At 46.5% G+C, this 13,105-nt stretch overlaps 1 protein-coding gene across 4 annotated transcripts in view; it reads right to left on the reverse strand.

Moving 5' to 3' along the window:
- Positions 1-13,105, reverse strand: part of NBEA (neurobeachin) — a 1,608,295-nt gene that overhangs the window by 1,409,214 nt on the left and 185,976 nt on the right. For all 4 annotated transcript variants that reach the window (XM_069205539.1, XM_069205537.1, XM_069205538.1 and 1 more), the window contains exon 2: positions 4,151-4,382. In XM_069205539.1, coding sequence (XP_069061640.1) covers positions 4,151-4,382 — 232 coding nt within the window. The remainder of the gene's footprint in view (positions 1-4,150; positions 4,383-13,105) is intronic.

Here is a 13,105-nt window from a genome sequence, read left to right on the forward strand (position 1 = left end):
CAACTTCCACCTGGAGAACGACAAGGACCGCAACACCACTGCTCTACTGGCCAACCTGGCCAACCTGGCCAACCTCAGACTCAAGCAACTGGTAACCACCCCCACCCACCACGCCGGCCACACGCTTGACCCAGTCTTCTCATCCAGCAAATACGTCACCTTCAGCCACTCCACCAATCTCCAGTGGACTGACCACAGCTGCGTCCACTTCAGCTTCAGTAAAACGACGACCCACCACCACCCTCAACAAGCCCCCCGCAGGAGCTGGAACAAGATCACCGGCGACCAGCTCACCACCTTCCTCAGCCAGAACCCCCCCACCAGCTCAACGGACCCCAACGAAGCCGCCAACAACCTCACACAGTGGATCACCAACTGCGCAGACGCACTCGCACCACTGAAGAAGAACCCCCCCCAGCAGACGCAGCAGCAAGAAAGCCTCCTGGTTCACCGACGAGCTCATCACCTCCAAGAAGAACTGCCACTCCCTGGAGAACACCTGGCGCACCAACCAGACCACAGACAACATGACGGCCCTCAAACACGCCACCCGCAAACACCACCAACTGATCCGTGCCACAAAGAAGACAGCCTTCAAGGAACGACTGGACAACAACACCCACAACAGCAAGGAACTCTTCAGCATCGTCAAAGAGCTCTCCAACCCCGACGCCGGAAACAATGACATCACTCCCTCGCAAGACCTCTGCGACTCCCTCGTAGCCTTCTTCCACGACAAGATCGCCAACATTCACAACAGCTTCGGCCCACCAACCACGAACCCCACCACCGAACCGATGCCCCCCACCGCCACCCTCCGCACCTGGACCCCAGTCAGCACCGAAGACACAACACGCACAATGAACACCATCCACTCCGGATCCCCTACGGACCCCTGCCCACACCACATCTTCAACACGGCCGACCACATCATCGCACCCCACCTCCGCGACATCGTCAACGCCTCCTTCAACACCGCCACCTTCCCGGAGTGCTGGAAACACGCCGAGATCAGTGCCCTGCTGAAGAAACCAACTGCAGACCCCTCCGACCTCAAGAACTACCGCCCCATCTCGCTCCTCCCGTTTCCTGCCAAAGTCATCGAGAAGACCGTCAACAGACAGCTAGCCGCCTTCCTCGAGACCAACGGATCCCTCGACCACTCGCAATCCGGCTTCCGAGCCAACCACAGCACGGAGACCGCCCTCATCGCAGCCACAGACGACATCAGATCCCTAATGGACAATGGGGAAACTGCGGCCCTCATCCTCCTGGACCTCTCCGCAGCGTTCGACACTGTCTGCCACCGCACCCTGGTACAGCGCCTGAACAACACCGGCATCCAGGAGAAGGCCCTGGAGTGGATCACCTCATTCCTCGCCGGAAGAACCCAGAGAGTCCGCCTCCCCCCGTTCCGGTCAGCGGCCACCGAAGTCATCTGCGGCGTTCCACAAGGGTCATCGCTCAGCCCCACCCTCTTCAACGTCTACATGAGCCCCCTCGCAACCATCGCACGTCAACACAACCTCAAGATCATCACCTACGCCGACGACACCCAGCTGATCCTCTCCCTCACCAGCGACCCGGACGCCGCCAGAGCCAGCCTACACGAAGGGATGAAAGACGTCGCCGAATGGATGGAGAACAGCCGCCTGAAACTGAACTCAGACAAGACGGAGGTCCTCATCCTGGGATCATCACCCTCCGCCTGGGACGACTCCTGGTGGCCCCCCGCCCTGGGAGCCACCCCCAAGCCAACGGACCACGCTCGCAACCTAGGCTTCATCCTGGACTCCTCCCTCTCGATGACCAGACAAGTCAACGCCGTCTCATCTTCATGCTTCAACACCCTGCGCATGCTTCGAAAGATCTTCCGGTGGATCCCCACCGAGACCAGGAAGACATCACCCAGGCCCTCGTCACCAGTCGGCTGGACTACGGAAACGCCCTCTACGCCGGCACCGCCGCCAAACTCCAGAAGAAACTCCAACGGATCCAGAACGCCTCAGCACGACTCATCCTGGACATCCCCCGACACAGCCACATCTCCGGACACCTGAGAGACCTGCACTGGCTCCCCGTCAACAAAAGAATCACGTTCCGACTCCTCACCCACGCACACAAGGCCCTCCACGACCTGGGCCCCAAGTTCCTCAACAGCCGCCTGACCTTCCACAAGCCCACCCGCCAGCTCCGCTCCGCCAGCCTCGCTCTCGCCACCGTCCCCCGCATCCGCAGAGCCACCGCCGGAGGGAGATCCTTCTCCTACCTGGCAGCCAAGACATGGAACTCCCTCCCCATCCACCTACGGACAACGCAAGACCATCTCGCCTTCAGGAAGCAACTCAAGACCTGGCTGTTCGAGCAGCAGCGTTCCCCCCCCCCCCCCAGCGCCTTGAGACCCTCCGGGTGAGCAGTGCGCTATACAAATGCCTTTGATTGATTGATTGATGCTGGGAAGGTAATGTTTTAGGAAGAAACGTTTGGGATTGATTTGTTACAGGAGACAGCCGGAAAAGATGGCTAGGATGGTACTCCTGGAACCTGTCCTTTGAATAAACCTTCTTTCCACAACTGCTCTGGTGAAGACTTTTCTGTACCTGAGGAATATACTATTATTACACTGATGATGCAGAAAATGCATGATTGAGGAAAGCAGAAGTAGGAGGAGAAAACATCTCAACATTAAGATTGCACGCAGTAGGAGAAACATGCACTGGAGGAAAAATTGGTATGTCACAGTATGGTGGATGGTGAGGGCATACGCGACTGTTTAAGGAAGTGAGTTGTAGTAAGGAACAAATAGGCCCCACATCACACCTCCAAGTTACTCCAACCGCCACTGTGCAGAGACAAAAACAATGCAGAATGTTACAGCACCTCCATTTTATTTGCTGTTACCTGTGGAACCCGATATAAAATGGAGTAAATGGAAGAACGTATTTGAGAGATATGCTAGGGTGTTTGGTTTATCTTTAGGCTCTGAAAACAAAACAGCCTTGTTATTGCATTGTTCGAGGCTTGAAGGGGAAGATGCATTTGATCATCTCCCTGATGTTTCTGACCGATGCTCTAAATTTGAACGAGTGTGAGCTGTGCATATGAACATTGGACAACCATTACTTGTAGAAAGTTACTACTATACAGTACTAGAACGGTGCCACTTTGGCAGAACAGTACAAAGAGGCAGTGAATCTGTGGAAAACTAGATCACAGACTTGAGGAAACTTGCATCGTCATGTAAATTTATGGGAAAAGTGGAAGAAAGAATAAGGGACTAATTTGTGCTGTGTTGCAACATAGATAAGGTTAGGGATTCGTTGTGGCAGAAAGATGATCCTATAATGGATGAGATATTGCCAAGAAAATTGAACACTTCATGCAATGTTTAGATGTAATTAAGAAGGACTCCGTACAAGATGTTAGTGTGGTGAAGTGGAAAAAGAATTCACCAAAACCGAAATCTACTGATCAGAGGAGGTTTTAGATCTGGAAGTAAAAAAACAAAACCAACAGTGCCCAGTGATAAAAGCTGTGTGTATGAATTGTGGAAAAAAGGCCATTTTCAAAATGAGTGTAAAAGCAAAGAAGCAAAACAAATATCAAAGAGGTGGATGTAAGACATGAGGAGAGTGAGTGAGAATATACTATTCTAAGAACCTGTCTATATTGATTCTAATTTCTTATAAAATCAAAAAGCTTCTTGATTATTGTGGCACTCATTCGCAGAACATTTTGTCATCAGCTGTTACATGAACATCTGCAAGTATAGATTTAAAACCGGAATTACCAAATCCGAGTTTACCGGATAAAGATTTGAGGAATTTTCTGACTCCATTCCCTATTATGCCCGGAGAATTCCACTAGTATTATGGATTTTCTCTTGTGCTCAGTTTACGTTAGGGGCTTGAACATTGGGGGAGGGGAGGTGGTGAACACCCAAAGCGTGGCAAATACAAAAAAGTCACGATTGAGTGGGAGTTCATTAGAATTCCTAATTAATTTTCTCATTATCTTTGCACATATATATTCACTTCTAAAAAGATTGGACTTGGTGTGCACATATGGTGGGAATTTGTTTTAAATGTAATATTTCATAATGCAAATGCCTGACTGACATTCATATTTTATTCATTTGAGTAAAGTGTACCTGCAATCATGTCATCCACAGTGCTCATTTTAAGCAGCACCTGCTCGATGAGGCCAACTTCTGTACTGGTCTGTAGGTTTCGGACACTTTTGCGGAGAATGGCAGTAAACATGCTCCAGATTTCAGCCTGGCATGTGACGTCACAGTGCTCCAACAGCTCCGACATGCACGTAATGCTCTCTGCATCCTGTATTATGAAGTTCATCTCAAGGTCAAATTCCCCACCGACCAGCTGGGAGAAAAAAAATCAGAAATGACAATATCAGATTATTCATACACAATAGTAACATTCAAGCAGTGTTTCCGAGTGAATACATTAATGAGAGCCAATGCGATCAACTCAACCCCACTTGATGCTTCAGAAATTAGATAAAGCAAATATAGACATTTAGGAAAATTACACATCTGTTATCATTGCCTCTACAACAATCCTATTTGACAGCTATGCCGCTCGATCTATTGATGGTAAACCTCGTAAAATACGAAATTACAAACATGCATGCAAGAACGAAATACACATCATCAATACATCAACTTGAAGACCTACTCAAAAGAGACCTTTATTTCAAATCCTATACAATACAGGGTTCCTATTAGGACTTGTTATGTTAAGAGCTAATATTTCCTTCGAGGAACTGAAACGCTATAACCAATCAGTATGTGAGGCCACTGCCTTCCGTACAACGGTGGCACTTGGGTCAATGCTTCTGCAATGATGATATGCAACTGTTCTAGTCTTCAGTCTAGAACTACACCACCCTTCACCATCTGAATATCTCACTGCCCCTCAATGCCTGGGCATTTGACTTACAGGCCCAAAAATAGAGTACACAGGAAGTGGGGATCGTAGCAAGCACTCCACCAACAGCATCTGCTATCAGAGGTGTTCAGTGGCATCCATTTTGAAAACATCCTTTTAGGCAAACTTTAAGGAGATGTCAGTTTGTTAAAGTATTTTAGTCTGATGTCCGGGTCAATAAACAATTGCATAACCACTGTGATGGCGGTAATTATCAAGGGAATGAATCCTTTGCACCCAGTGCTTGGTTTGTTAATACTACCATTAATAATAACAATTCTAAGTGCAGAGGCCCAACATTTTTCTAAGGAGCCTGCCACTAGCGCTGTTGAATGGCGAGGTTGGGACTCACCTCTTTTGATTCCTCCTCATGCCGTTCTTTCTCGGTCGTACAATTTCTCTCTCTTTATCTCACTCTTCCATATTCTTTTTCACCCCAGTTTCTCTCTATGTCACTGTTCTCCTATCTTTCCCATCCTCCTAATTTTCTCTTTTCTGCCTATCTCTGTCTTGCTCTGGGTCAAAGTCGGATGAATACATATAAGTCCTGATCTCCAGAAGTGGGCGTCATGCCCATGACACCCCCCCAAGTAGTACATATGAGCTGTTTGTACCCCAAGGTCGAGGAGCCAGACTGCATTAGGAGGTTAAACATCCCAACAGCAATAGCATCCACCATGGTTAGCAGTGTCCGATTGGAAGCTACTGGTGACTGACTCTGGATTCCCAATTCCAATTTAGAGTTTTCTTTGATTAACTAGTCCTATCTAGTGGTCAGCTCTATGTGATGCTCTCCTGAATATCCAAGCCCATCCACCCCTTAAGTTTAATTGTTTTCTCCGCAGGGTGAAGGGTTGATACCTTCCATAACAATCATTCTGCTAGAAAATGAGATATGGAGAAAACCCAGGGGCCTTGAATTTTGCAGCAATGGCGAGCAAATGTGTCAGGGTCTACAAAATAATGAAGCAAAAAAAATTATGAGGCATCTTTTGCAAATAGAGGTAAAGTATGCCGCACAATCAGTGGCGTTCTCATATTTCGATATCTTAACTGTTATTGTTATAAAAGACACCCCACACAGAGATTTCACTAGATGGAGAAGTTACACATCCATTGTTCACTAACAAATCATTGTCCAATTTTACAAAAAAAGCCAAGGAATGCAATTTTATTAACACTGCCTTCATACCAAGAGTAAACCAATTTGTGTAAGACATATTCAAGCAATCAGCAAAAAAGCAGACCTTCGAGTACACATATTTACAATAAAAAGCGTGCTTCTTTTATTCTGCACATCCCATGCCTGTTTTAGCAACCATTTTTGGGAACTTAATTTTTCTTATACTTTAAGTTCACACCATAAGGCCCCAGAAGCGCTTCTTTCCATAGCCAGTCTGAGCATACTTGAAATTTTATCATCTAAGTGTCTCATAAAGAGGCACTTTGACATTCAAGCCATTCAAGTAAAATGAGATGGAAAATATTATGGACTGCTCTAAATTCGGGGTGGCAAATTCACAGAGAAATGTAGAAATGGATTCACATACGTTTCAGCCTACAGTTTGCAAACATGGCTACTTTTTTTGCTGAATCTCATTGCTTGGAGGGGACACGCATTAAAATTTTGTCAAGCCGATCTCCAGGGCTAAGGAACCATTTGGTATGCGGTTTGAACTTAATTTGGTAACACAGCCCAGAGCTAGAAGCCCATGAATTAACAAAGCTATGAATATCTGCAAAGACTCAGAACACCACAGGTCTGGTGCCTCAGTGGGCTAATGCATGAGCAGTAGGTGATCTTCAACTCAGCTTTCATTCGTTCAGGTCATTTCAATCAGCCCTTCATTCTTTTTAGCTTGAGTAGATAGGCGGCAGTGAGCTAGTTAACAATAAACTTCTGCTATAAGTAACTACAAGAAACTGCTTCAGGTGGAACAGGTTTTTAGGAGGGAAAGCAGCAAAGCCTGTCATGGTCCATTCTGCCAATCTCAGCACTCCATTACACCCCTCCAATGCACGAACCTAAACTGTGTTACCCCTCATGACACAAACAATCAAGGGAGTACTAAGAATTAAAATACCCCTCAATTTGAATCAAAGCACTAATGGCACCAAGCAGGCAAAGCAAGTGATCACAACACTCCCCAGAAGAGCTCTCTCGTGTCTTCTATTCAAGCATCTATTTATTCATCCTTTCATCCTTCCATACACGTGCACTCATCCACCATTTCACCTCTACACGCTGCGATCCATTCATTCTTCCATCCTTCATTGTCTTTCACCATTCTGTCAGTCCATCTGACTAAACATCGATGTCCAAACCCATCCATCCGTCTCCAATCATATCATCAAATGTATCCATCCTTTCACTCATTCATCCATACATACATCTACCCAGTCACACTTTCACTTAGCCATCAAACCTTTCACTCATCCATCATTTCATTCATTCATCCACCCTTTCAATCATCCATCCCTCCATCAGCCATCCTCCATTTCACTCATCCATCATCCTTTTACTGATCCATCCCACCTTTCATTCATCCATCCATCCATCCACTTTTTCACCATCTATCCAGTCAATAATCCATCCATTTATCCTTTCACTCACTCATCCATCCATCGATCATTTATCTCATCATCCATCCACCCTTTCAGGCATCCATACATTCATCCACCCTTTCATCCATTCACCAATCCATCAGTCAGTCCATCCATCCACCCTCGCTTCCATCCATCTGTCCACCCATCCATCCATCCTTTCACTTACCACTAACCCGTTCACGTTAATTAAATGCCTTTTCTGCCCAGATGCAGAGAGAATAGGCCCAGCAAGAACTCCACCCCTGCTGTAGCTGCTAGAGTGGGGGAGGGAGTGTTCGAGACACTCCCTGCCAACAATCCTATTAAAAGCTACACATAAACTGGAGTGGACTGCACAAATTCTAGGAAACTGCAGGTTTCATTTTGGGTAGGGCGCCCTGGGTCAACTTCAATTGATGTATACTAATCAAGCCCAAGTGTGTTAAATCTTAAAGGCAGTATATGTACAATTCACAGAGATCACAGCTTTTGAAATGTAATACTGTTGGAATTACTGTTTTCAATTATACAAATGAACATTCTTTTTCACTTATAACAGCCCTTTTTGTGCTTTGGGCCACGTGTAATATTATAGTTGCTCTTAACTGCGCTCTTTTAATTGTGCCAGTAGTTAGATTGGGCCTGTCTAGTAATCCGCAAGCAGAGCTCATCGCACATTAACACCAGCACTAAAATGTTTACACTGGCTGCCTCTGGGATAGTCAACTTCAAGCTGCTATGCTTTACTCATTGAGCATGGGCGTGGCTATCAATAGTGCAGCAGGTGCAGTGGCACAGGGTCCCACAAGTCTAACCAACCTGTATAGGGCTCATTTTTCCTGCTGCCATTAGGACCGATGATATTCTTGCTACGTCCCTACATTAAGTATACTGGACACCAGTCCTTAAACACTCGTGCAAGTGGCTTAAACACAATACTCTATAACAGTGGTTCCCAATCTTTGGTCCATGGACCCGTGGGGGTCTACAAAGCCTTCTCAGGGGGCCCGCAATTGCTTAGAATATTAAATAATATTAAATAATATTAACAGATTGGGTCCCCAGCTTTCAGTAATGACTCACTGGGGGGGTCCCCGGACTCAAATAATGAGTCAGTGGGGGTCCCCAGGTTCCAATAATGATAAAGTGGGGGTCCACAGAAGTCAAAATGTTGGGAGCCACTGCTCTATAATAACTTCAGAGTGACAAAGAACAGCAGAATTGTTAGAGTAAATATTTCCACTAAGGCCTTCAGGGGCAAAACACAAGAGGAACTAGAGGAGCTCGGGACTGAGAAAGCAACAATGTCACTTCAGGTTCATTAGAGAACTGGAATCCAGCCAGACTCCCCGTAAACTGTTCTGGCAGCAGGATGAAACCTAAAGCTCCAGTAATAAACTGCACCTAACTGTCTCGGCTGCATCCTTTCTGGAAAACACTAGACCACCACCTCCATAAAAGAGGGTCTCACAAACTTTGGGTGGATTACCACTTGCCAGCAAGACAGCTCAGTTGGTTAAACACTCAGGCCCTTATTTATGGGCTTTTGAAACAGGGCAGCACAGCAAGTCACCTTGCTGCACTGCCCTATGTCAAAGGGAAAGGGCAGGAATGTGCCGTATCTATGGCATAATGTGCATTCCTGTTCTTTCCCACTGCGTTGGTGCCGTTTTGGCAGCCTCATGCCAATGGAGGCACCCTTGCTCCATGGTGCAAGGGTGTCTGTGTTGTAGGCAGGATTGTTTTGTGCAGAAAGGGGCTCTTTCCAGCACAAAAACAATCCTGGGAGGCATTTTCCTCTTTCTATGTGTGCTGCACATACACAGGTTTGCATCCCCAGGTTTACAAGGTCTGATAAATCTAGGGATGTGTAAAAATGCTGCTAGATGTTAAAAATGGGGTCTTTGGTTGGCAGTCAGGTTACCCCCCCTGTCCAAGCAAGGACCCTCACTCTAGTCAGGGAAAAGAAAAAACACCTGGTTAACCCCCGTTCACCCCTTTGGTAACTTGGCATGAGCAGGCAAGCATAAGTCAGAAGCAATGTGTAAAGTATTTATACCAACACACACAGTAATATAGTGAAAACACTACAAAATGGACACCACACCAGTTCAGAAAAATAGGTAATATGTATCTAAATCAAACAAGACCAAAACAATAATCCAAAATACACAAGTCAAGATATGGATTTTCAATAGAATAAGAGTCTTACTCCATAGGAAACAATGGAAACGTAGATTTTACACAAAGTACCTGGTTAGCGTCAAAAATAAAAGCGAGCGTGCGTCAGAAAAGTCAGCGATGCATCGATTCCTTAATCGCAAGTGAGGCTGTGCATCGTTTCTTCTCTGGTCGGGTCGGCGATGTGTCGTTTTTCTCCCTCGCAAGAGAGCGATGCGTCGATTTTCAGATGGGGCACCTCGGATCCACGCAGATTCACGATGACTTTGACACCCAGGGATGATGCGTGAGAAATCCGGTCGCACAGTGTTAGATAACCGCACTGCATGGAGTTTGCATCATTATCTGCAGCCGCAAGCAGGTGCTGCACATTGTTTCTCCAGCCGCAATGTGTCGATCTCCCAGCCGGTATGCAGGTGGAGCGTCGATTTTAGCCGGGAAGCGGTGGCGTGTCGTTTTTCAGCCGCGTTGCAGGTGGAGCGTTGAAAATTCCCATGCACGGTGTTGTGTGTGTGGATTTCAGTCCTTGTTCTGCCAAATTCACCTCTCAAGGGCCCAGGGACTAGAAAGGACACCACTTGGCAGGGCAGGAGTCTCAGCGGAGGGTCCAGGTGCTTACAGAGGAAGTCTTTGATGGCCCTGAGAACTCAAAACAGGAGGCAAGCTCAGTTCAAGCCCTTGGAGATTCTTCTCAAGCAGGAATGCACAACAAAGTCGAGTCTTTGTCCCCTTTCACAGGCAGAGGAAGCAACTGCAGGATAGCCCACCAAAGCACAGTCACAGGCAAGTGACAGCACTTCTCAGCTCTTCTCCTTGGCAGAGGTTCCTCTTGATTCCAAGAGTCATCTAAAAATCTGGGGTTTTGGGTCCACTACTTATACCCCTTTCTGCCTTTGAAGTAGGAAAACTCCAAAGGAAAGTCTCTGTTGTTCACAGGATCCTGCCTTGCCCAGGCCAGGCCTCAGACACACATCAGGGAGTTGGAGACTGCATTGTGTGAGGGCAGGCACAGCCCACTGACGTGTAACTGACCACTCCTCCCTCCACTCTAGCTCAGATGGCCCATCAGGATATGCAGGCTACTCCCCAGCTCTCTTTGTCTCACTGTCTAGAGGGGATTCACAAACAGCCCAACTGTCAGTCTGACCAAGACAGGGAATCCACAAACAGGCAGTCACAGAACGGATTAAGCAGGAAAATGCCCACTTCCTAAAAGTGTTATTTTCAAACTGACAATTCAAAAACCAACCATACCAAAATATGTATTTTTAAATTATGAGTTCAGAGACGCCAAACTCCATATTTCTATCTGCTCCCAAAGGTAATCTGCACTTAAAGGTTGTTTAAAGGCAGCCCCAATGTTAACCTATGAGAGAGATAGGCCTCGCAACAGTTAAAACCAAATTTAGCAGTATTTCACAGTAAGGACATGTAAAACACATCAGTACATGTCCCATCTTTAACACACACTGCACCCTGCCCCTGGGGCTACCTAGGGCCTAACTTAGGGATGCCTTACATGTATAAAAAGGGACCGTTTGGGCCTGGCAAGTGGGTACTTGCAAGGTCGAACTGGCAGTTTAAAACTGCACACACAGACACTGCAGTGGCAGGTTTGAGCCATATTTACAGGGCTACTCAGGTGGGTGGCACAACCAGTGCTGCAGGCCCACCAGCAGCATTTGATATACAGGCCCTGGGCACCTCTAGTGGACTTTACCAGGGACTTACTAATAAATATGCCAATCATGGATAAACCAATCACACATGCATTTTACACAGGGAACACTTGCACTTTAGCACTGGTCAGTAGTTGTAAAGTACCCAGAGTACCAAAAACAACAAAAACAGTCCAGCACACCGTCAAAACCTGTGAAGCAGAGGCAAAAATGGCAGGGGAGTCCATGCCAAGGATGCCAGGTCTAACACTGCGCATTACCAGGTTTACAATGTCTTATAAATCTGCAGATGCGTCAAAATCCATGGGTATTACGTGGGAACACTCACCACAACACCCATGGAACACCTCCCTTGCGCAGAGTAAGACAACACAGAGATTTGAGCTGCCTTGCCTTACTCCATATCTAATAGTCCAATCAAAGCCATGCCAAATGGATTTGCGTGGCCTCACAGATATGTATGACTTCAAGGTTAGCGCCGCCATTGCATCACAAACGCAACGGCTAGCAAGGGGCTCGTAAATATGCCCCTCAGTGCTGAAAGATCCAGAGATATGCAGGTCACAGGTTGAATCCCAGCAAGGCCTACTCAGCCTCCCATCCTTCCAAGGTCTGTAAACTAAGTATAATTAAACTGGAAAATAGAAGCATCAGAAGAGTAAGTGCTTAAAAAAGAAAAACTAGGGGAACTGTGATCCTAAACACAGAGTAGGTAGACTCACTGATTGCGAGGCAGGGTCAGGGCATAGATAGAAGAAAATATTCTGAAAGGCTTTCATCTGGAGGTAATGTCATAAAAAAATAATGCACACACATTAAATGAAAAACAAATGCAATTTATATTAATCTTTACAGCTCTGGAGAACCCTCTTTTCCTTTAAAACCGAGGCAACTCGCGGTCTCATACCCGTTGAGAAATGGTTAATCTTTAACTAATGTTATGGGAACTATTTTGATAAAAGGAAGAAAACAAGGTTGGGAACCTTCTTTCCAATTAACTCCGCTCACTTGGAACTCTGTAGCACCTAACAGTTCTAACAAACCGCAGAAATGCAGTATGAAGCGCTATATAAAAACAAATTATCATCACCTTCACCATGAAAGTCCAATGTCCCTTTCCCCACTCAGAACTGATATGCTAGCTGCCCTTGGTGCCTACGAAAAAGTGGATGAATGAAAAAAAAAAAAAAGTCAGAGTGCTAAAATAAATCAAATTAGGCACTTCATTGCCCTTTAGACTAGGAGAAGCTATTACAGTCCACGGCACCGGAAGTATTGTGTCCTAATGACATTTAAGGACAAGGAAGTTATCTGCAGGTCCACGAGACAGCCGTTATCGTTTTCCAGAGGGGAAAGATGGGGGGGACCACGGGAAAGAGGAAATGAGACATCTCAGACCTCAGCTCCTCAAGAGAGCTGACTGGAATTGAATGAAGGGAAAAGGTCACGGCGAGTACTAAAGCATTTTACTACAATATAAAGCAAAGTGATCGCGTGTGCGCTCTAATTACATGATGTCCAAGCTTCAAAGTGCTCGTGAACAGATTAGAAAGTGTAATCGTGCTGTGATTAACATACAAGGCGAATAGTTTTATGGCGGATTAACCTCGTAGGGCTCAGGCTGCTCGAGGCGAGCGGGCAGGAGATGGCGGCGCGGACGTGCTGTCTACGTCACGTTCCAAACACGCCAAAGGACACAAGCAAAAGCTT

The sequence above is a fragment of the Pleurodeles waltl genome, chromosome 8 (assembly GCF_031143425.1).
Source record: "Pleurodeles waltl isolate 20211129_DDA chromosome 8, aPleWal1.hap1.20221129, whole genome shotgun sequence".
Lineage (NCBI taxonomy): Eukaryota > Metazoa > Chordata > Amphibia > Caudata > Salamandridae > Pleurodeles > Pleurodeles waltl.